We start from the raw sequence: 25,678 nt of genomic DNA, 5'->3' as shown, positions 1-25,678 counted from the left end.
TTATTGTATGAACAAAACCCTGCTCCTGCTGCTTCTTAAATAAATAAATTTAGATGCTCTCAATAAAACTGAGATCCAGCCATGATACATAAATGCATCATCCTGCTAATTTGTGTAAGACGTATTATTTCAAGTCATTAATGAGCCAGTTGCTAGATACCAAATCTGTACGGAAAAAATAATTACACTTCTTATTCAGCTGAATAGTGGGATTTTAAAAATTGTTTATTTTATTGTATCACATTATTTTTATGCAGTAAAATGTGAAAATACAGCATGCTTCTGAGTGAGTCAAAGAACATCCTAAACGTAAATACCATCAGCCTGATATATCAAGAGCAGATAAGTGGTGTTCTCTGTGCTGCTTACATCTATATCCCTGCTTCTCTTTTGCTTATCATCTGTTGTAATTAAAACAAAGAATAGCTGGCTCATAAAATGGAATTCTTAGGCAAGTGATGCTCCCAGTTAATGACCTGAAATTTCAACCTCTATTTCTGGGTCTGCAGAACGAGAAGGAAGCAATTGGTGCATTAGATACAACCACGCAGAAGAAAATAGCAACAGACAGAAAGTGAGAAAGACAGAAGGAAAGAAGACATGCATCATTGGAACTCCATGTGTTTTGTTTTCTTTATTCAGTTCTTCCACTTTATTGGCCAGCAGCAGAAAACAGGAGCTCAGAGGAGAATCACAGTTCCAGAGATGGACAAACAGATGAATTATTTGCCACTTTTTAAATTTCTGAGAAGAAAAAGTGACAATACCAGCACTTTCAGTAATTAATCTTAAACACTGCATTGTGCCATATTACACTGCAGAATTCATTTATCTGGTGTATATATACCACCAAATAAGAAAACAGTGATCTGAGCTTTTTCCAGACCTGAAGGCCACATAAATCAACGGCTTTATGCTCTGCTTGGTAAGAAACCACTATGCAGTTGGTCTGCATCCTGCACAGCACAGGCCATTGTTTGAAAATTCAGGCAGGCAGATCTTGTTAACAGTAACCATGCAGATTCAGATAAAAGCTCCATCTGGGCCAGTATCCTGTGCTCAGCAGTAACCAGAAGCAAATGCTAAAGAGATTCTGTGAGACCTCTCCTGGGCTTGGGCTACCTTTGGCTCATGGGATTTCCTGAGCCAGGTATGGTTTATCTTCCTGTCTCTGATTCTCTCTACCAAGCAATAGTCCCATTTCCCCTTTGACCTGGCTAAACTTTTGCTGTCCACAGCATCCACTGGTAAATAGTCCTGCAAGGCTGCTAAACCTTGCATGACAAACATCACCTCTTTCTGCATGTTTTGAAGCTGTCTCCTGTTGACTGCAATTTGATGGCTCCTAGTTTTCATTCTGGAAGATAGTTTAAGCTCCAGACCACTCATGGCTTTGTAGACACAGCAAAGTATCAGCCATAGCTCTCTTCAGTGGGCTCTCCCTCAAGCCAAAGATTCCCCATCTATTTGTGTTTTCCTAGTACAGAAGCCACCTCACACCTACAGTCATCTTGGAAGCCCTTCTCTGACTTTGTTCCATCTCTACTCCAGGGAACCAGAACTGCACACAGTATTCAAGGTTGGGGTGAACTGTGGATTTATGCAGTAGCACAATGACATTTTCTACTTGTTCTCAAATTCCTAACAATTCCTAATGACCACTCCTGAGCTGATGTTTTCATGGGACTTTATATTTCAGTCTTTGAGTTTGCTCCTGTATGGTAATGGTCAAGAGGCCACGAATCTTCATGTGAAACCAGGATTTTTTTGCTTGCTGTGTGTTTCGCTTTACATTATCTGTCTGCATTTCTTCTGAAACTCTTTCCTAGCCACCAAACCTTTTCAGGTCCTTCTACAGTTTTCTATAATCCATATTCATCTTCACTCTGCCAACTAACTTTCTTATAAGCCAATTTTCTCATTGCACCTTCTGATCTCTTTTCTGGGTCATCTATGAACACATTGAAGGGCACAGTTTTCAGCTCAGTTCCCTGCAGATCTTCTCTGGGAATGATTCTCCCCTACAAAAATTAGATGTTTGCTACTATCCTGCATTTCCTATCTGACAATTGGTTCTTTATTCAGTTTAGGATTTCTCCCCTTATTCTGCTGCTTTAGTTCCTTAAATACTTTGGTTAAGGATTTCACCAAAAGCTGATGGCAAATTCAAGTGGATTGTATCAATTAGATCACTCTTATCTACATGCTTACTGACCCCTTGAAAAATTCATTAAAGGTTTGCAAACCAGGCTTTTCTTTTATGTAATCTGTGCTACGTTTCCCAAATGGGTCATATTGATCCACATGGCCTCTCATTCTATCCTTTATTACAAACCCTACTTAACTGCCCAGTGCAGATGCCCAGCTTACAAGCCAGTAATTGCTCACTCTTTGTATGGAAATCAGGGTAGGAGTGAAATATGCTTACTTACACCATGAATCCTGATATTTCCTTTCAAAATCCTTCTGTCTCTATGTACCTATTAATAATTTTCTGTCTCCTCTTTCTCTCTCTTTCCATTGGAACATGTGTTTCTCTGTTTGACTTCCCCCCCCCCCCCCCCCCCCCCAAATAGGAAAACACTGCCCAAGTTGGTGATCAAGAGAAAAATTTAACAACTGGTAATAGATTTACAGCAATTTTTAATCTTAAGAGCACTTCACACATTTTTCTAACAAAATTCATTAATCTAACCTAACCAGCCTAGTAAATATAGATTTAAGATGGGCTGGATATCTCTACATTTCATGTTCAACTTCCTTTTTTTTTTTTTCTTCTGTCAGATACTTTACCTGAGTTAGATGTGGTAATGGACATCTATAAGATTTCAATCATCACAAGCAAAGTAGAAACCACGTTTGCTCAGTTCCAACAGCCAAAGGCTTTCCCACAAACAGGAAGGAGAGGCTGCCTTAATAGTACCTCAAAGTCCATTTTTCTGCTGAATTTAAAGCAAGTTATTCTGCTCCGTGCTTCTGTTGAATGTGTTTGCCTATAAGCAAAGATGAATATAAAGCAACTCTTTTTGTTTGAAACCCAGCCTCTTGTGCCTGCAGAGTCACGTCTGACACAATCACATGTATTTAGACTGTTTTTTCAAAATTTGTCCCCCACCCCCACTTCTTCAAATGCAAATCTAATCTGGTAAGTACACCATATTCTACATTCTTCCTTCCCAAATATTAGAAAAAGCTATTCTGTTCCTCAGACCAAAATCTCTCATGTGATCAGCGCAAAGTACTTATATTAAAATCTCATAATCTTGGGACTTCTGCTGCCCAGAGAATGTTCTGCCAGCTATGGAAGCAGGATGGTCAGCAACTACTGATCAATAGACAATGGATTTGTTTTATCATAGGATGGAAATACTTGTCAAGGCCTAGAACTGATTAAATGCTTTTTGCAGCCTAGGATTGTTTTCACAATTTCACATTTACACAGTACTTTATTTTCCTTAATATTTAGTGCTCTCTACAGTCACTCACTTTTCAGTTTTGGGTTAGCGTACTTAATCATATGAACTCCTGAATATTCAACAAGGACCCAACTAGCATGGTAATCCCAAACAGAAACTGACCATTAGAGCACTTTTTACATTTCTGTTGTTGTCATTGATACAATAAATGGAAAAATAAAACTAATAAAAAGATAACATCCAATAAATTAACAATTGCTGAATTTGATGGTTCTCACTGTGGAACAGAAACAGTCACAAGTTTTAGCTACAAATGCATAAAATATATAAAATCTGCTGATTGAATATAATATCTATTTCTTTTATTTTAGCTCATTTCAAACATTCATTCAAATCCTTCATTGTGAATCAAAGCATCAGATTCTTATCTGCCGACATTACTGGACTGATCTAAGATTCAACTGGAAAGAGACATACTGGAAATAAGGTATTTTTAAAACATACAGTTATTGTGGTATGCCACAAGAATTTAAGCATGTCAGATAATCTTCCCACAGAGAAGATGATAGCTTGATTATTTAATGTAGACTGTTATTTTGTCACCAGGTAATTTCCATCGTGGTTTTTATTACCAAGTGAACTTCTGTCTTACCATTTCTATTTCTTACACAGTTTAGAAAAAAACACTCGTAATTAGCAGACGTAAGACAGGTGGGGAAGGTAAGGAACCCTTATCAGACATAAGACAGGTAGGGAAGGTAATGAACCCTTATCAGATAATCAATCACGAAGTCCTCCATTTCTTTTTGTGTGGTATGCCAAACTCTGTTTTCCCATCGCTCAAGCAATACTTCATTTTGGCACAAAGTAGAACAGCCCCAGCGACCGAACAGACCCCACTGCTAAATATATCCTAGCCTCTGAGGTCAGAGCTTTTTGTAGGCTCTGATCCTTGTGGATAAAAAAGAGAGGTTAGAATCCAGGTGTCCTGAACTCTGGGTGTACATTTTTGTTACCAGATAAAAGGGAAGTCTGAGAGCTCCTTTAGTGAGTGGGATCGGGCATGGGCTGGGCATATCTACTGATCAGACACGAGGTGTGAAACAGGCAGAAAAATATCTGCTCGTTAGATCTATGCAGTTACCCGTATTGCAGTTGCATGTATGGCCTTTACCCACGAGTTGGGTCCCTTTGTGCTAAGGACATCACAGAGATGATCCCTGACCCTGGCCCTTAGCAGCAAGACAGCAGCTTGCAGTTGTGGATAACGAGGCAAGTAATTTAATGCGGAATTTGGTGGGACTTAGTGAAGTGATAGGACAGCCATGGGCAGACCTCACCTAGCAGTGAAAGGGCAGCCTGTGGAAAAGCACGAAGCCACATTTTTGAAAAGCTTTCGAGAAGGGAGCGGGTTCTGCGCTGCAAATGGATCAGGTTCAACCAACATCTGGTACAGGGTGGGGGTGGGAAGCAAATCGGAGCCAGGCACAAGTTTTGGATGGGTCTAAATATGATGCACATTTTAATGGCTACACAATGCAGGAAGGGGAACAGCTCAAAAGCGGAGAGATTCCAAATGGTGGTCTAAAAATACAAGCAATGTGCTACTATTTGTTGAGGACTGAGAAAAGGGTAATTGACCAAAAGCCCCAATGAGAGTCAATTACAGCAGTTCTACAGGAGTGGACTAGCAAGAAAGACTGGAACTATAAGAAGCCAAGCAGAGAGGCGCTTCAGGACCTGGATGCAGCAGCCCACCTCTGGCAGGCCAGAGCGATTAGGGAGTTTTCAGGACCCACCGTTTTGAGGGGGTGCTGGCAATTTTTTTCGAAGATGTTATTAATCACATTGTGTGCTTCCTGCTCCACTGGGATCTACTGAAAAATTCCTGGAGATGTCATATGGTAACAAAGGAAAGGAAAGCAGTGCCAAGGGCTACAGAATGATCCCTATTGTCAAACTCCAATTATCTGGCATTTATAAAAGGTGCTAATTATAATTGAGTATTGATTACCTTCAGGGTAAAACATATTTCTCATTATTTACGATCACGTGTTTGATGACCCCGGGACGCCCAAAGCAAATAATGACTTGCGCAGCTTAGGGTTTATAGATCTCATTTGTGTCTCCAATTCATTTCCCGCCAGCCCAGCCCAGCCCAGCCCGGCCCAGCCGAGCCCCCCCACCCCGCGCAGCGAGGCGCGGCACGGAGCCGAACCACCAGCAACGCCAAACGGCTGCCGAGCTGCGGACGGGGGCGCGGCTCGCGCACCCACCCGCGCGCCGGGGCAGCGGCCCACCGAGTTGCGGCGGCGGGAGGGGGCACGGAGGGCGTGGCTCGCGGGCGGGGGCGTGGCTTCCGGGCGTGGGGGCGCGGCCTGGGGCCGGCGGGGCGCCGCACCAGCTGCCCCGCCTCCCTCCTCCCGCGCGTGCGCGAGCGGCCGGAAGCGCGGCGGTGGCGGCGGCGATGGCGGTGGCGGAGAAGTTCGACTCTCTGGAGGAGCATCTGGAGAAGTTCGTGGAGAACATCCGGCAGCTCGGCATTATCGTCAGCGACTTCCAGCCCAGCAGCCAGACGGGTCTCAACCAGAAACTGTGAGGGGCCCGCCGCTCCGCCGCCCCTCTCCGTGGCCAGGCCGGGCCGCGGGGCTCTTGCCGCCGCCCCCAGCCCGGTGCCTCAGGGTGCCGGAGGCCCTGCCGGCGGGCCGGGCACCCTGCCGCGCTAGCGGAGCGTGGGGGTCGCGGCAGGGGGGGTCGCCAGGGTCTCCTTCGCTGGGCGTCGTGTCAGCGGCCTCGCAGCCGGGTGAGGGTGAGCGCGGTGCGCCCCTCTGGCTAAACCCGACCTGCTTTCTCCTTACAGGAATTTCATGGTGACGGGCTTGCAGGACATCGACAAATGCCGGCAGCAGCTTCACGATATCAGCGTGCCCTTGGAGGTTTTTGAGTAAGTAACTTTGTACCTGGAAGGGAAGGTGCTGTGGTCGGTGTGATTTGAGGTGGCGTGTCTGTGCGGTGGGGGTGTTTTCCTTGAGGGCTGCCTGTTTCTTAAACGCCGTCTTCTGAATGCCTGACGGGAATGTCAGCAGGCAGGTGAGAAGTACCTGCAGCCAGTGAGAAGGTGGAAGGGTAAAAGAAGTGGTAAATTGTACACCTGCTTTTGGACCTCCTTTTTTTACTGTTATATATATATATATAAATACATATAAATATACAATTTACTTACATATTATTTATATTATTTAAACTGTAATTTATATTTACATGTGTAGGCAGTCAGACAGATTCTGTCAAATCTAGTGATTTAGTAAGTAAGCTTTCATTTTTGAAATATACTTTTACACAAGATTAGAATCAGCGCTTTGAAGTTGGAGGTGAAAATAAATTAGGCCAGTACTTAGATGTTTAGTTTCAGTATTGGTAGTCTTGTTAGCAGAGAATTAGAACGTTAAAAAAATCATGAACATAGAGGGAGAGTGATACAAGACAGCTTTTACAATATAGCTGACAAGTTAATTTACTGGTGTTACTTGTAAATCCAAATGTCACTAGCTCACTATATTCTAGTGTATTAGTGGCTATACAGGACTCTTTGCAGTTGCGCTTTCACTCTATCTGTAAATCTGTGATGACAGTCTTAAACGTTCTGTTTTCTTCATTCACTGATGTAATTTCCCTTTGTCAGACACACCACAAAGCAAAAAGACACAGGTTTGTTAATACAGGTGTGTTAATTTTTACTCTTTACTATGGTATGTATTCTTCCTCTTCGTCCTTGAATTGTTGGGTGCTATATTCCTATGTGCTTATTGCTCACCATGTACTAACTGAAGTACTTATGGTTAGTGCCCTTTCAGTTGCTTGGAAAAGGGCCATCGTTCACCATTCATGTGAATGGATGCCTTTGAGGAACTAGCTAGTTTTACTTTTTGTTTGCTTTTAATACTTTTTTCAAAGCTTCAGGGTTTCTAGAAACAGAGATTTAAAACAGTGTACCAAGATAGACGTTTGCTGTCCATGGCCTACTCCTCCTTGAGCTCTCTTTTGAAAATGGCTGAGTTAAACTGTGTTTTTTAAAACACATGTTTCAGATAACAGTAATAACAAAAAGACAGCAAGGTGAGTAATTCTATACTTTGGAGAACATCCTAGTAGGAATATGATCGTTTAGGTAGTATCTTTTCTATTTTCAGATACATAGATCAAGGCCGCAATCCTCAGCTTTACACTAAAGAGTGTCTAGAGCGAGCTTTGGCAAAAAATGAGCAAGTAAAAGGAAAAATTGACACAATGAAGGTAAATCAGAAATGGCAATGCCAATGTAATAGTGTATTTGATAAGATTTAATTTTTCTGTAAATATGTGGGTGTTTTTCACTTTTGCAGTTATTCCCTTATTAGGTGATTTGTATTAGGAATTGCTCTGCATCCCTGTATCTTAACTGATGCTAATATAGCCTGTTCTGGAAGGGAAATAGTAATTCATCCCACAGCTGGAGATGGAGATGTCGCTATGATTTTATTTTGATTAAAGATGTATGTAACATTACAGGTCTTTTTTTGTGTGTGTGGTTTTTTTGTTGTTTTCATTTGAATACTAGTGAACCCCTCGCACTGTTTTAATGTACCTTGTAGCAATGATGTTTGTAAATTTAGAAACAAGCAAAACAGAAGGGATATTGTTCCTGTCTTGAATGGATCTTAGAGTATTAAAATATCAAACGTGCTATATAAGCATGAGTTAATCTTTATAAAAATTACTGAAAAGGTATGCCAGTGTTCAGGGTTTTCTGAACTTGCACTTTCATTTAATATGAACCTAAGCATTCTTTTATACTATTTAACTGCTGGAATTACTGCTGCAAAACACAGAAAAGGAAGTTTAGTGAGATTTGAGAAAGGGCTGTTTGTGTTTAAGAATGTTCTTTGACTGAACTTAAAATTAGTGTGGAGGATGGCAATTTGTGCTGCAGAATGTAGATGTATCTCCATACATTCTAACCTGCTCTTTGTTTTGGTATGCTCTGTGCTTGTAAAGTTGTAGAAATACGTAATTCTTCCTAAGCTACGTGTAAGTTCCTTTTTGGAGGTGGAGAGTATTCCATGTCAAATCAAGAGGACATGTCCTTTATCAGCTTTGTTTAATAAAGTCAGACAGATATTGATGTACCAGAGAGGTCCAACTACTTTGTTTTTCTTAGGTGAAAATAGTTAATTTATGGGAAATTAAAAGCATTTTAGTTTAGTGCTTTCCTAGTGGATTTCACTTGAGTATTTTCTGTGAATTTTCTAAAGAGTAACTTTCCTGGTTTGTGTGTGGGGGTTTGGGTCGGTGTGGGGTTTTTTTTTTTCGTTTTGGTTTTTTTTTTTTTTTTTTTGGGGGGTGGGGAACAACCATTCTCTTAGGTCACTGAAATGTAGAACTGTGTTGTGTGCAGATGTTCCTGTTCATCAGATAACATTGCTTGATGAAATCTAAAGAAATTGTGCAGATGATGTATATACATTTTTTCTCTTTCCAGAAATTTAAAAGTCTGTTAATTCAAGAACTGACAAAAGTGTTCCCAGAAGATATGGCAAAGTACAAAGCTATTCGAGGAGAAGATCCTCCTCCTTAAGTTGGTCTTTGATAGGTCTAAAAATGTCAATTCCATAAACTGACACATCTATAAAAACATTGATGGGAGAGAGGGGGAATCCAAGCTGTCATAACAACTGTATTAAAAATGGCAGTGATGGACTGTAAAGGAGCTTGATGATTGCTGATGGTTCTGGTCTGAAGCTACTGAATCTTTCTGAAGAGTTCTACTCAAAAGATTGCAGTTGAAACTTCCTATGGTAATCTCTGCTTTCCTGAAAGGTTTTGGAGATACAGGTGCCTACAGGTCATCCATACATAGCACTTCCCACAAAATACATTTCCAGAGCAGATAATCATGTTTTTTGTCTTCTGAAAAGTGTGCTCCAGGGTTGTGGGCTCATCTGTTTTTAAGAGAAATGTATTGACTGTTTTTCATTTGTAAACTGCTTTGTTTTTTTATTACAGTACAAAACAGTTGACTGCTTTTGTCTTGCCAAATTCTACTGAACGGGAGCCTGTCAGGGGCTGCAGTTTTCATGTGTCATAATGAATTGCAGCCAAGAAAGCCTTCGTATATTCTTGTTTTGTTCAATGAACTGCAGTGCAGATGGCTGAGGATATAGAAAGTGAGCATATTCGGGGACTAGCTCAACAATGTTAACATTTTCTGTAGTATTTAATGTAAGCTTTTGTTCTATTCATTTTCTGTAAGCAGATTGTTGAATAAAAATCTGGAAAAAAATATCCAGCATTTTTCTGTTGTCTGCTACTCTTGTAGCTTTCAGTTCATTCTCCAAACAATAGCCTTGGAGTGATAGAAATAAAATGTATGTCAGAACTTGGCTGTTAAAAGTTTGTGTCTGAAGATAATGTTAACTTGGTATTTTGGTTTTGGAGAAAGCTTCTTTTCTAGTACCTGTAGCAGGAGATCTTGGGGGTCAGCAATTGTCACCTGAGGTGTTTCTGGTTAGCTGCAAACTTACGTGAAATCTGTAACTGTGCATAGATAAGAGTTCCAACACAAAACAGCATGTTGGGTGCACTACCCGTGGGCATAGTGCACGTGTGGAAGACTAATTTTACAGTGGAAACAAGAGGACCTCTCTTGATCTTGGGGATTTGTGAAACTTGAACGATTTGTGCTTACATTTGTCCTTCCAGATGTAATTTGGCATTTTTTTGCCCCAGCAAATGAATTTATTAACTTTTTCTAGTTGCAAAGCTTTGTGGTTTTGGGCAGGAGCTTTAAAATTGCACCATGTGTGTGTGTTCTGTAGCAGACCTACCTAGCCCACTGAAGGCCTTAATGGGGATTTCGGTATGTTAATGTTGTTGGCATCATGGCTTCCACACCTGAAGTACTGTCTGTGCTCAGTGCCTAGCTGAAGCAAAGCCCGTCCGTGATGCCAGGCAACACTGTGTCTGACCTAGCTCTGGCATAACAACAGGAAAAAAATTAAAACCCCCAGAAAACTAGGTGTTCCTCTGCGTTAAGACTTGTTACCTGACAGTCTAACCTAATTGCTGCCTCGTATTCTGTCCAGTCCTAGTCTCCACACATGATTTTCCTTGTATTTTTTCCCCCACTAATCACTCCCTTTCACCCCCTTAGTTTTACTGTATTAAGTTGGCAGAAAAGAACGATGTAATGCACCGTATTTGCATTTTGCTCTGCCTGGGTTGCCCTTGATCCCCAGGAGATGTTGAAGCAAGGCTTGTGATTGGCAAGTGGGATGTATACAGGACACAAGCAAAGAAGGTAAGAGTATTTTTCCAGTGCATATAATGTGGCAGGAAGCAGAGCTTGAGAGCAAAAGCACTGGCAGCAGGTAGCTGCAACTGTTTTAAATGGTAGTTGAGAGAACAATTGTGGGACAAGAAGCCAGCAGGTACTGGTCTGGGTACTGGAGTATTCTGGCTGCTAGCGCTGACACCAGATTTGTGTGTCAGACTTGGGGGAGTAGTATGCTTAAAACTGGTGCTTCTAGGAAGTCTTATATCTACTTCTTGTTACAAAATACATTACTCTTGTGCAAATTCTCTTAGGAATTCATATTAAAAAAAAAGTAGATTATCCTTGCCATTTGGATTTTTGGATCTGTAAACTTTACAGGGTGAGTCTCCTAATACTTTAGAGCATCCTTGGTAGATTTAGTTTTTGTGACATCACCTTCAGAAAAAAAATGAAAGCACTCTGAAAACCAAATTAAAACATACAGGATCCCTCTGCAGAAAAGCTGAGGCAGGCAATGTAGGCAGACTCCCTGAGGAAGCACTGGAGCAGGTTAACCAGACAGGTGGTAGGATCTCCGACCACCTTCGCGGGTTTTTAAGGCTCACTGGGACTAGGTCCTGAGCAGCCTGATTTAACTTAGCAGTTGGCTGTACTTGGAGAAAGAGCTGGGCTAGGTGAACTCTAAAGGCTTTTTCCAATAAATATAATTCTGCTTTTTATGGTTCAAATAACAACAGTTTGTAAGTGCAAAAAGGATAAAGGTTAGGGTCTAAAACTACTGAAAGAGAAATTTGGATTATGCATTCAAAACCAATCTTACTGTAAGGCTAGCAAAGCAATGGTGTAGTCTTGTTGCATTTCCATCAGAACATTCATGAACTATTGGTATAGTTGATCCTGTCTTAAAGCGGAGGGTGAAACAAGATGACTTCTTGAGGTCCCTTCCAGCCCTTTTTTGATCATAGGATTTTGCCATTCAGGAAAAAAAGTACTATATCCATATGGATTCATGTAAAGTGTTTCTTGAAAAGAGCAGGGACAAGAGGCAGTGGACCTGAGCTGCGATGAAGGAAATTAGATGGACAGGAGGATGAAGTTTGTCACTCAGACACTGGTTAAGCACTGACACAGGTGCTCAGAGTGGCTGCAGAACTGCTGCTGTCGGAGATTTTCCCATCTTGCCTGAGCAATTAGACACATTGTCTAATTGAAATTTAACCTTTCTTGGGACAGGCAGCTGAACTAGATAACAAGCAAAGGTTCCTTCTAGCCATTTTTTTTCTTGTTTTCTATGATTCTATTACCGTAACACAGTGAAAGGTTTTCAACTACTCAGTCTCAACAATGAATTTTTTTATTACTGCAGTATGCTGCAGCTGATAGTAGGTATTTAACCAGTGCAGGGACATTTGCTTTTATGGAACGCAAATTGTGATTAGCACCCATGCCTGTAGGTGAAGTACCAAAGAGATGCTACAAGAAGCTTTTTCATTTGCTTTTCAAGGCATTGGGTTGTGAGCATAAATGATTTAAAAGATGTTTGGAATCAGAGTTTAAGGTATGTGTAAAGTCAAATTTACTTTGAAACAAAGGTGAGGCCTGGAGGAACTGAACTCTTAAGGTAAATCTGTCTGTGTAGTGCATATTCTCTCTTCGTTTCTAAGCCCATTACGTTTAGTGGGCATCTCTGTACCTGTTTCCAATTCCTCACGCTAACGATGATTTCTCCATTGGTAACTTTAGAGACACTAATGTTGTTACATAAAAGCCAGGTTTTCAACCAGGAGAGACCTTACCGTTTTGGTTCTTTTATTAAAAAATCAAATACTTAGTTTTACATTCTGCTTCCTTCTTTGATTCAACTCCTTTGCTGTGATGCCATTCAAAAACATATAGCTTATAATTTTTGCTTTAAACACCGTAGTCTAAAATGTAGTCCTCATTTTCTAACTAGTTTTTACACATATGGTTACTTTGAATTTTGAGCCTAGTGTATTAATTCCTAACAGTATCACACAATGTTTGGCTGGTTACTGTGAAAATACTACCACAGGGTTTACACTCTAGATGTTGTGTGAAGCTTAGCACCACATATATCTCCATCAGTTTATGTGCTAATCAGCTCAGAGCTAATGACCTTTATATAGTATAGGGTTTTTTTTTTGTAAAGTGTTCTTTCCATATCTATATTCCATGCTATATATTCCATAGAAACATAATGGATTAGTAGAGCTTGTAATGTATGGATTTACTCCTACTGCTGATAGGAAAAGAAGGCGTGAGAAGGAAAGGAACACTCACAGATTTGCTGGAAAGAGTATTTGTTCCTTGAAAATAAAAAAAAAAAAACCTGAACAGAATTAAAAATTTAACATTCTGAATATTAAATATTTCTCTGTGTGCTAAAAATTTCCCTTACTTAACAGGAAAAATGCAAGTTCTGTGTGTTCTTTCAATGCGTCACAGCTGCCCTCTCTGCCTGCTATGCAGCTGAACCATTTCCCCACAGCTCTGCTACTTTCCACCTCTTCAGAGCACCCTCAGGGTAGGGTGAGATGAGATTTTTTTGGCAGAGGATGGTGAAAGGGAAACTCTGTCCATAGAACCTGTGAATTTTCTATGCTTTGCTGGGTTTAGTGTGGGAAGCCTTTGAAATTGGTTGAATTGTCCAGTACGCATCCTTTCTGTCTTGGCTACAGCCATCATGTCACTCCGCAGATATACCAGTGCACTTTTGCATTAGGCAGTCTTCTGTGCTTGGTGGAAAAGACTGTTCATTTTGCAACTGTTACAACCCCATCATTCTTTTAGAAATGCTGGACCAATGACTTGGACTAAATCTATGCATTTGATTTGTTTGTGAAGCATCATTCAGTTTTGGCCACGTTCTCCTCATTTTGGGACCATGTCATGGATTTGATCGTGCCAGCTGCATAATGCCCCAGCAGGGCCTTGTCTCTGCTGTTGTTATGCAATGCTATTAAAGTAGTTGAGTAAGCTGATTTTTGCAGAATAAACAGCAGTGGCACAGGATTCTAGCAAATAACATCTCTCACACTTCCAAAACAAAAATTACAGTAGCTTCCAGGGTCTTTTTTATAAAAATGCAATAGGAACTATTATTTTTAAAGTTCACTCTGTTTTTAACCCAATTAACAAAGATTTTTCTATTCTGAATTCCAGTATTTAACAATTATTTTATTGTATAAAGGGTAACGTTTTCCACAGGTAGTGCATTTCCCTCCACATCTTGCTTTTCTCCTTCATCTCATAAGAATTGCTACTACTACACAATCATATTTAGTGGACATTAATGAAGAATATTTTGCCAAAATATATTATTCTTCCCTTTCCATGTGAGAGGACCTTTTTGAGAACTGTTTTGTCCCTTTTGGCCAGTGCATCTTTCTTAACTGCTATTAGCTGTAGAAGTGTATCTGCTTTTGGCTTCTCCCTGGGCTGTGAAACCTGCCTCCACAAGCTCCTCTTCTGTGAGGGATGGTGAGCAGGTGAGATGGAGCAAAAAGTAGCTGGACCTTGTGCAAGCATGTGGGTATGTCTTCGTGGCGTGTAGTCAGGGCCTCTCCAGATCTGACAGGCTGGCTCTGGGGCAAGTTAGCCCTGGCCAGCTCCACTTTGATGGCCTTGGTCAGCCCTAATCTGTGGTGGAAAATAAGCGCTTGTTTTACCCATGCAGTTTCCGCAGCTAGGTTTATAAACTGAGTTGTGCCTGTCAGCAGCCATCTGAGCCCCTCCAGGGCTCCAGCAGCAGCCTCAGTCACAGCTGAGCAACTGTGCCCCCCCCCTAAAACAGCTCTAAAGTGATGAACAAGTTGTCAGGGTGGCAGAGCAGGGTTCTGGTTATGGTGGTCCGTACAGGGAGTGACACAGTCAGAGGGTGTTCATGAGAACCAGGGTGTTGTAACTGCTGAACAGCTAGCTAATGCCTGCCAGGTAAGTCCCTGCACAGGCATTGAAGAGGAGCTGCATCTGGTTGATAGATCACCATATCCCTGTCTGATCCCCTCTCAACAGTCTGGGGAGCTGGCATCACTCCAGGTGCAGGAGGTATTAAAAAGGCTGAAGGGCTACAGTCTGCGTCTGCATGCTGGCCATAGCTTCCCACAGGATTTAGAGGTTAGGCTGGAGCAGTGGTGGAGTTGTGGGGGCCAAGCACCTCCACAGCCCCAAGATCCGTAAAACATGTGAAATGTTTGCTCCTTAAGTGTATAATTTGTTATTGTTGTTGTTAGTTACTAAGTACCCAGTGCTGGCCCCAATGAAGATGGTTACCCCTGTGACACCAATGTCCATGCTTGCTGATGGAAGGTCCCAGGCTTCCTTGGCTCAGAGAAAGGCGACCTACAGATGACACATGGACCACATACTTCCCCTGGATATCTAGGTGGTCATGGTAAACATGGTGATTGGGATAGTTAGTGGAGATGGAGGATTAGGGAATAATATTCCTTACAGGTGACATCATCATGGGATCCCAGCAGTGTGTGTTTCGTGGGCAGCCTGTGTGAGAAAACATTACTTTTTTTTGGCTTGGGGGATATATACATCAGGAATAATAATAACAACAACAACAATAACAAAAAAAAAAAAAACCCACACAAAAAAACTCAGGAAAAAAACCCTGCTAAACTATCAAGTTTTACATTCTGCTCAGCTCCAGTTCTATATTTGTGACACTTTCTTATGCTATTTTATGCTTGCTTCACTTACTGTTTCTAGGCCAGCCATGCAAATTATTGCTATCGCTGCAACTGCCCCAAACAGTCCGTATTTAACATAATATGGAAGAGACATAACTGTTGTAATTTATGCATGTTTTAGAGAAGGAAGTTAGCTCAAACAAGTGCATTTGAATTTATAGTGTAGAATGAGAATTGCTAGAAACAATGGTGTTTTCAATTTCTAGTTGCATACGGAACACAAAAATCTGAACTAATTTTTCTCTAGTTTGTTAATTGGTTCTCTTTAAAGGAGCACATGTATAAATTACACTAATGTATGCTCTGGTTAGATGGTAACTTTCAAGACATTTGTTAAAGGAGAATTTACAACTTTGCTCTTTGCCATTCTGTTACCTGCATTGCATGGTTGGAGGTGATCTGGAATTTTATTTAAAAATAACATCAGCCAGGCCACAAATCTCTATAATAATTAAAGGGCAAAACAAATTTATCTAAAAGGAAGGTATGAAAGCCTATAAATAGTGAGAATTTCAAGTGTATCCTTAATTTTTAGTAAGATTTTGGAAATAACAGAGAATATGTAACTACAGTTAATTGCTTATATTTTTATGTTTATTATATATCTTATTATATATCTTACATTATTATCTTTATTATATACACTATGAAATGAAGAGATTCTAGATAATGCTGCTGAGTATACACTTCTTTAAGATGGAGACTGTGCTCCTATACACTGTAGGATAAACAGAGACAGTATAAAACTCTTTTGTTCGGGCTTGAAAAGAAACTGATCAAGAAGGTGCAAGGGATTTTATTGCAACCTGCTAAGGTTGAGCATCTTCTCTGTGCCTTTTTCTACTGGAAGTAGAAGCAGTTGGCTGCCCAGCCTTCCTCCATCCTTGAGACCTTTTAAATCTCCCTATGAAGAATGCCTGACATCAAACTGTGAAGTCTAAGAGGTAATGACAATACCTGTTACAGGAGTTACATGCTGCAGCTGATCAGCTGTTTGTATATCTAACCCCTAGCTCTTGCTAGGATTTTCCTTGCTGATCAAGGCACTCTCGTTAGCCAGTTATCAGAATAAGATAAAGCACCAGTGCACCTGAAGCAATCTGTTACTCATACTGTTCAGAAGAGAGTTCTTGATGCAAAAAATCATTCTAGGCGGAGCAGTTTGGTTTTCATTGACCTTTCTAATTCATTTGGTTGATAAAGTACTGCCGAGTGGTGATTTCCCAAGTATTTTATAGTGTGATGTTTTTGTAAATTACTCTTTTTAAGTGCAGCTCCCAAGAGGTTGAAAGTGCTTATTGTATGCTTCCAGTAAAGTTATCCCAGGTATTCTGTAATCTCATCTTTGACTTCCTATGATCATAGAATTATAAACCATGCAATCTATTTTTTTGAGCTGAGTGATCTTTGAGACTAACTAGATCAGTTAGGAACTACTAACTGAGTTTGCAGTTTTACTGAAACCTCTCTAAATCAATGTATTGAAAAGGTAAACTACATATACAAAGACTTAAAAAATGTGTAATTGTTCCAAATACTGAGCTTAACAGCAAGTTAATAAAAAAGAAATATTGCTGTCAAGAATACTTCTGGATTCTCATGTTTCAACACAAAGTTATTTCTTACTTTACTATGATTAATAGCGGTAGCATTTCTGGGCAGTTGCCAGATTTCCTTCCAGCTCTGCAGAGCACAGAGTCAAGGTGACATGAGAATCTGCCCTGCTCTGAGAACACTGTGTTTACTGCATGTACTTCAATTACTTCCACATGCATAAGATCCTTCTGTATATTTTCTTAATTAAAGAGGAGCACACATTGGAAGATACTTCTATTAAAGCTCTTGTAATACTATTAATTCAAACCAGAAATCTGTATTTTCTGTATGGCGACATATTTCATGCTGAGAACTAGATTGTGTTTAGTCTCAACAAGATGTAATGCAGCCAACAAAAAACATTTTTCTGCATAGTATGAAAATTTTCAAAACAATTCCTTCTTTTCTCCTGAAAGAAGGTCCCTATATGGGCCAAGAAACAGCACGTAATATTCCCAGTCCTAAAGATCTGATCTGAATCTAATTTACTTGCTATGTGTAATGCGGTCATTATATTAAACAAACTTCTCCAAATATTTCAAAGGAAGGTGAAGCTACTTTTATGTATAATCTGGGAAAAGGTAGTTGGAAATTATTGTGAAATAATCCAATATGACAGGTTGCTTTGTGGGAATATGGGCCATATTTATATCAATTCTGCTGCAAACCCAGCATTTACTTTTCATGTTAATTGTTGGCATTCATAAATGTTTACTTGGAATGTTGCTAGGGATTCAAATTTCCTGTGTTTATATAGATATAATGGTATATATACCAAGCCACTTTTGTACTGTCATCAAAATTTTCAGTCCTTGTCAGTAAAAAACCAGAAGTTTATAATTGTCTGTCACCAAAATCACTGGCAGGTGCCATTTTTGTAGGGAAAATGTTTTACCCATAGGCACCTTAGAAACACACTCCTGAAGTAAGAGATTATTATTTAAATATATAAGAAATTCCATCTTTAACCTTACTATTTGTTTCAAAATATTACCTTTTAAATAATAGGCTATTATTTTATTACATTTGACCAATACATTATTGAGAGATTCTTTTATAGAGTCAAAGTTCAAGACCCAAGAGGTTTCAACAGACAAAAATGACTTTGAATAGATCTCTTATCAAACATGAGATGTTACTTGGTTTAATACTATTTAATATAATTTATGGTGATCACGTATTAGGTTACTATACTTAGATGAACAATTGAATAGGCATCTGGTATGCAATAAAACAAAAGATGGATCTAGTGATAGAACAAATATTACTTGAGAAGTATTTAAAAAAAAATCAACAAAACTTCTTCTTTCAGAGTTCTTTCAAATTAAGAAACCTGATTAACTTTCAAATCAAGAAATGTTTTCAGAGTACAATAAGCATAAATTCTGTGACAGCTTTTTTTCATTGCTTTTTGCCTAGCCTGGGAATTTCTCCTCTTATGCAACACATTGCAGAAGACACAGCTTCACGGATGCACTTTTTCATTGGGCAGACTTTCTGCTTTTATGTAGATGAACTTCCTGGGGTTACTCAGTGTACCTCTAAGCTCTGTCATCTCTAGAGGCTGATACTCATGGTTGCAGAGCGTTAAGATTGCAAGGAAAATCTAATTTGCAGCTCAGCAATGATCCTTTATTTTGATCAAGTGGAGGGGAAAGAACCATTATGATTACATGTTGGAACTCCTCGAGATTATGGTGAAAGGAAGCAATTAGTGAAAACACTTTTCTTTTGTTTATTGGGCTCCAAAGTTTACAAAGCTTATCATGGAAATATTGCTGCTGCTATTATCTTTATTTGAGGACACAAATAGAAGAAATGCAACAGATATGTGAAGAGAAGATTCCCAGTAGACAAAATTGTGAGTCAGAACAATTTAGCAGTAAACAGGTGACTGTATTATTCTCCTCTAGCCTCCACTGATTTAGGATGTAGGGACATCCTCATCCTAGATGTATATTACCTTTGAGCTTTATAAGTCTCCATAGATTATTTTTTTTTCCTCCATGAATTTGTTGGGCTGCACTTTGAACCCCATTAAACTTTAATATCTAATAAAATCTCATGGAAAGGAGTTCCTCAATTCATATTAGCATTATATGAAGAACTGTCTGCTTCCATTTGTTTTGAATCTGCCATCCACTAATTTCATACTTAGTCCTTGCACTAGAAGAGATAACGAAATGACATCTCCTATGTCTCCTCTTCATGTCACTTGTGGTTATATAGATTACGGTAATACTCCCTTCCCAATCATCTTTTCCAGGCTGAAGTCTACTTTGTTTAGCTGCTCCTCATACAGAAGTTGTTTCGTACTTCAGATCATACTTGCCAATCTTCTCTGAACTGTTTCCAATTTTCATTCCTGTTGTTTTTGAAACCTGAGTTTCTTCAAGATTCTTTAACAAGGGATCTTGTGGAAGGCCAAGAGGGAATCCAAACAGAGTTAATCTGTGCATCAGTGATATCCAACACTCACATACATCTTTAGAGAACTCCAGCAGCCTTCCCTATATGTATGTAAAGCCTTTCCTGTACCAAAATCTGTGTTAGCTTTTCTCTAATACTTAGATTCCCAGATATATAATCTTGATTTTGCTGTTCCTGGATGATTGAAAAGTTGTTTTTTTTTATCATTTCAGGATTAAAAATGTAGTTGGGCAAGTCAGATTCCTGTCATACAAAGATTTCTGCACAAACCATATTTATCCAGAAGATGCCATTTAATACACAGCTTTTAAACAAACATTTGCATTAAGTATATGCCAGTTCATGATTCATATATAAAATCCTCCAATATTTTTTCAGAGAATGAAAATATCTTTTGTCAACATCAATAAAATGTTTTCAAATTCTTTTTTATACGTGATGGCAAAGGACAACAAGGAGTGCTGTCATCATCTTTGCTGCATCAGGTACATGAGCTTTTTAAGAGTAAATATTAAACTGGGAGATATAAAGACATCCTCCTTTGCCCAGGGATTGTCCAGCATAAAATGACATTGCTTTGTCTAAGTTCTCTTGCCACTGATATAAAATTAAGCTTAATTTGAAAACAGCTTAATGGACTAAGTATTAGTATTGTTAATCATGTTAACTCACTCCTGTAAACACCTGGGAAGGAGATCAAATGCATTTTGAAAAGGAGAGAAAAAGAAATGTCTATCTCACAGTTTTGGCATTTTCTTTTCTTATCTATACTGCACTCTGGGGCTCTTAAGTAAAGAGAGACACATTCAAATGAATATGTAAAAGTTCAAACTTGCATGGCCTTCGGTTGTACAAACAATCATTTGAATAACCTCAGATGCATGTTAGCAATTATATGTAAATACATATAAAAATACTATTAAATATACAGGTATGCAATCATTCAACTGTGCACAACCAGAAAGTGTGCATCTTTCAGATTCTGGTGACTTAACCACCATACTGTGCTGTAAATACCATACTGTACTTCAATTTTCTCATGTAAGAACCTGGGAGCCTTTTATTATCTATAATTATGTATTTTATAATTAATATTTTTGTAAGTAAACATATGTACTTTGTGCAGTACTACTCTCATTCATCAGAAAGCTCTGGTCATATGGTAGCTCCATTAGCTGTAACAGCTGCTTTCCTTACTCAGCCCTTACGTAATTTCATACAGATTAAAGCTACAGCACAAAAGAGCTATTAAAAATTGATGTGAATTATAACAATGTCACTAGGCTGTTTTCTGCAAGTGATCTGGTACACAGAAGAGCAAGAAAACTGCTGAACACTTTCCATACAATTTTGTCCAGTTATCAGTAAAATAAGAGGGGGTTGAAGACAGTCCTAATAATCAAATACACAGTTAATTGGATACGTATTCCCTTCAAAGGAGGCATCCTCAAGACTCATCAATAATTATAAATTGTTGCAAATTACTGGAACTGATTTATCTTCTGGGCACAGAAACAGAAAAAGGTTTTGCACAGACAGCAGTACTTTGGGAGAGGTGATACTAATTTGAAGGACAGGCATAAAGGTTACTCTGGTCCACTTTTATAGTAGTTGTCTTTGCAACAGTTGTGAGGCAGCACCAGAAAGGGTGGGATGAAAGATTAGGTTTGCCTGAAGGACTGATAATATTCTCCTTCCATTGGCCTGAATTGGTTCTGTATGGTAGAATAAAATCTCATTTAATTTTGCAGCTTTTGCAATAACTGCAGAGCCTAGGAACTTGATTGCAGGCATTGATTTACTGCCCGTTTCTCATTTAGGTGCACTGACCAGCAAATTGTTTGCTAATTTCAAAGGACCAATGTGCCTTAAATGAAGAAGCTGCCCCAGTGCTGCAGAGAGAATTTGCAAATTGATTGGATTTTTTAATACAGTTGTATCTCTTATACAACACCAGCATTTAGTATTATTGTAACTAAGGTAAAAAATTACAAACCCAGAGTGACTACAAACGTAAGATAAATAAGATAAAGAAGCTTTTAAAAAATGCTTACATATAAGGCCAGAAGAGACTAGATCATCTTACCAGCCTTACTAAATTCCTGCAAAATTCTTCATATTAGACACCATGAGGTTTCACTCAGTATTCTTAGTCTAAGTTGTAAAACAACTCACTAAAAATCAGGCAAAGTCCTGAAACAGGCTTTAGACACAGTTGTTCTGATGTAATTTGAAAACTAAACCTTACCACCCTCAAATTTATGAGCAAGCTCTACCAGTTATGTACCTGACCTGAGCTACCAAAGCAATGATTCACCGTACCCAGTGTCTTCTCTCTGCAAACAACTGATCCACATCGCTAAAGGAAGGCAGGAACAAAGCCAAAACCATGAGAATCAGTCTTGTTAATGGCATGCTGGGAATAGCCTGCGAGAGACGGCAGTCCATCCTGATGTCCTTGTCAACATGCCGGGTAAACACTGTCAGCTGCAAAAGAGCCAACCTGCAGATACGTGCCCTGCAGATACGTGCCCGTGAAGCCAAGGTGCTGCCTGCAGGTATGTCGGGCTGTGCAGGGACTGGGGGCCCCACAGTGCACAGTTCTGTCTGCAGGTACGTGTTCCCACAACATCCCTACCCTGCATCAGGAGGCGGCCCCAGTGTGTTCTGAGTCTACCACATACACAGTCTGTACAGTTTTTAAAAGTCTCCTTGGTGCTCATTTATGTGAAGCAGCACTTCAAAACTGAATCCTACGGCATGAATAAAGTACTAGCCCACTGTCACCAAGAAAGTAACAGGAGTGAGGGTGGAGCATCTCCAAAGAGCAGTGCAAATACTAATTTTCACAATATTCCTGTGGCAAGTGTGGTTCAAGATGCAGAATTATAAAGCAAATCAGAAACATAAACAGAGGCCACAGGTGGAGGAAATGTAGGAACCAGGCACCAGCTGCCTCCAGATCTATTCCTCGTGTAGACTAGAAATGCTTACATGTACAGCACAGACAATCAAAAAACACACCAGCCTTAAACTGAAAGAGCACAGAACTGGTCAAGATAACACAATATGTTGAGGCAGCATCATCTTGCAGAGCTGCTCAAATCCATTTCATTCAGGCTGTATTAAAGTTAATTTCAATACATTTTAACAAACATGTCAAAAGAATCCTGGAGTAGAAGACTACTGATACAAATCAGTCAGCAGACCCAGAGTGAATGGTTTTACAGTCTGGCTGAGAAAAACAACTTTTTTTCTATTTAGCAAGATGACCTAGGAACCAATTTTCTAGAGCCATTGCAATTGCTTACCATGAAAATTACAGGTTGTGTTCAAGAAAGGGTAAACACCAGAAGAACCTTTGTGCACTTGCGCCGCTTTCTGCTGAGCAGCTTTGGCTGCAGCTTTCCGAGCATCATATCTCATTTACAAGGTGACCCAGAACACAAACCCTTTTAATTAGCCTGAAAATCCAACCTGCTTTATATACATGCCTGTCAGCCCCCTTGCCTTCTGCTGCCCTTCGTTGCTATGGCAGCACTTTCCCAACAAAGGAGGGTATCTTGCCGAAGGAGAAAAGCAAAGCCAAGATGCTCCCAGCTTTTGCATGCAGTCAGATAAATATTCATGATGCAACTGTGTGCTTAAGAGCTGCTCTTTGAGTAAGTTCTAGGGCTATTGTTCAACCTTAAATAACACCCAGAAGAAACTTTTCCTTATTAAAAAATAAACAGATCCCCAGGCAGACTACAAATGTTAAATCACTTTCCTTCCCCAAAGAGCAGTTGGGAAGTGCCAAGTGAGGAGACTGCTGCATAGAGAGAAATGAATCAGGTGCTTGACCAGTGCAAATTGGTCAGTTGAGATCTGTAAAACCTCTCCATTTTTTAGTTGACAATTATAATTTGGCCCATTGTATTCGTGGTACAATGAAAAGCAGAATCATTTTAACCAACGAGCGCGTTAAGTAATGGTCTATGTATTACTATTAAGTATGTGGTACAGATTTATTATATGATACAAATCACAAAAGGACATAAATAGATACATCTGAAAGTGTATTAAGCTGTTTATCTTCTTGTAAATAATTTCCCCTCTTATCCTGCATGGCTTTCTCTATGGCATCTTTCTAAATTTTTTTTTTTTTAACTTGAGGTGGTAGAGCAACCTTCAAAATATCTGAACACACTTCGTCATCTATTCCAGTGCTGCAAACTGGGAATTGTAAATGATTGTAATATGTCATCATTTAAAAAGAAATAGTATTCTGGGATGGATTCAACAGCATTTTTTTTGAAACAGTTAACATCTATGCTGACCAGGACTTATTTTAGCTCATAAATCTCATAAGCATCAAACAAGATGCTGTGCCTTCAGCAGAACACTGATTACTGTAATATGTCTTTCTGTCATATACTGACAGAGATGCAGATGCAAAAAGAGGACTGGAGTGGTAGGGATCAGCTTCAGGTTTGGTGACAATAAAAGATCTCAAGAAAAGGGGAAAAAATGAGGAAAAAAGGCTGCTTCTATCTGGGTATCCAAATTTGGATTAAGAATTATATTTTTCTTAACCAGTGCATGGAAATGTTAGTAGCAGGCTGTTGTGAAGTGAAAGAATCAGAAGTACTGTATCACCACAAAGTAAATTTTGGTCTGTTCTGAATAATACAGAGTAGACTGTAATTCATTCTTTAAATGACAAAATTTACTTAATCTTGAAATGAATAACTATTACATAGTTGCTTAGCAACTCAGACAATACTAACGTCCTTGGCCAGGTGGTATGAAGTTCCTTTTTTGAATTTCTGACAGTATCTTTCCATTTGTTTAAAGCTCTGTGATAGCTTCCTTGCCTCTTATGTTTTAAATCCAAGACTATCCCCTTCCATTTCTCTGCACAAGGGATAGCCTTGATTTAGGGGAAGTGATTCCACAGAATTGAAAGCTGTAATGTATTTGATATATCGCTGTGTCCCTATAGTCTCTTGGAACCATTTATGGGGAAATGTAGCTGAATTCTGTTTTCATTAGGTAATAGAGTTAATTTTAATTGACTTTTTTTACCTGGTCTTTATCCTGAAACAGACACATTGCTGATATAAATGGGATAGGGAAAGGGGACTTCATATGGTACAGGAACAAACTTCCCTTTCATGCTGTGTTCCAGGAAGATGTGAAGCCACTTGGAGTAAGCCTGGTGGAGAGCCGCCAAGATGGTTATGTGGCTGGGGCTGGCCGGAGCGACGGATCTGCCTTACTCTGGAGAAGAAAAGGCTAAGAAGGAATGTAACTGCTGTCTTAGAGTAACTAAAACTGGGTTATGGAGAACATTGCACCAGATTCTGGTCAGATGTGTACAGTGAAATGACAAGATAAAACTTTTCCAGCAGCAAGGTGCAACAAGCGGAAATGCTGGTGACATGTAAGGAAGCAATTCTTCCATTGGTGAGTAGTACGGCACTGAAACAGGCTGCCAAAAGAGAGTGAATTTCCTTCCTTGGCAGTTCCTCAAGACTCACCTGGATGACCTCTGTATTTTTTTTTTGTGATTTCTGCAGCAGGACACAGTATGGGTTACATTCCCCACTGAAATACATAGGGAGACGACTGGGCCCTGTCCTGAGGCTTGGATAACAGAACAGACCACGAGAAAATACTGAACGTACCAAGAGAAATTGTGGAACATAAGAAATAGCAGGGCGAATCCCTGACAAATATTACAGTGTAACGCCATGAGGAAAGGCTGAGTTTCACAGTTTGTTATAGGAAAATATGGGAGGTAAGGACAAGCTCTACAGGTAATTGGAAGGGAATACTGGGGACCTTTTTGGGAGTACAGTCTTGGAAGGAAAGCTGTGTCCAGGTTACCATATCAATAATGCCAATAATAAATAAATCAAAAAGGCTGAGATCTTATAGGTAACAGTATTAGAAATACCAAAAGTGATTATGGATGTAGCAAAACCGGGACCAATGGGAAAAAGAGTGGGTTGTTCATCTGGGAGGAGACAAGGGTGGAAAAAGCGAGGGATCAAAATGGGTGTGGGGGGAATTATAAGCATGGAAAAATGGAGGGAAATGTGGATAAAAGAGGACAGTAATGTATAAGCAAGCTGCTGGTTGATATGGTTGCCTGATCAAGTCCTGCATCGACTGCAGTCTTTTATCATCTTAATAAATCCTATTCTTAACTACTTTTT

The 25,678-nt window shown here is 39.6% G+C and overlaps 1 protein-coding gene and 1 long non-coding RNA gene across 2 annotated transcripts in view; both read left to right on the top strand.

Moving 5' to 3' along the window:
• The first annotated feature begins 5,833 nt into the window (after positions 1-5,833).
• On the top strand, positions 5,834-10,202 carry MED10 (mediator complex subunit 10). The gene is made up of 4 exons (XM_080379072.1): positions 5,834-6,011; positions 6,277-6,360; positions 7,607-7,709; positions 8,935-10,202. The coding sequence occupies exons 1-4, from the start codon at positions 5,884-5,886 to the stop codon at positions 9,028-9,030; spliced, it is 411 nt and encodes a 136-aa protein (XP_080235198.1). The 5' UTR covers positions 5,834-5,883; the 3' UTR covers positions 9,031-10,202.
• Positions 10,203-17,805: 7,603 nt separating this feature from the next.
• Positions 17,806-25,678, top strand: part of LOC308060394 — a 46,182-nt gene continuing 38,309 nt past the window's right edge. The window contains exon 1 of the long non-coding RNA XR_013926704.1: positions 17,806-25,257. This is a non-coding gene — a long non-coding RNA (uncharacterized lncRNA). The remainder of the gene's footprint in view (positions 25,258-25,678) is intronic.

Source organism: Falco punctatus, assembly GCF_963210335.1.
Source record: "Falco punctatus genome assembly, chromosome: 3".
Lineage (NCBI taxonomy): Eukaryota > Metazoa > Chordata > Aves > Falconiformes > Falconidae > Falco > Falco punctatus.
Note: the sequence above shows the minus strand (reverse complement) of the source record. Positions and strands in the feature narration are given on the sequence as shown.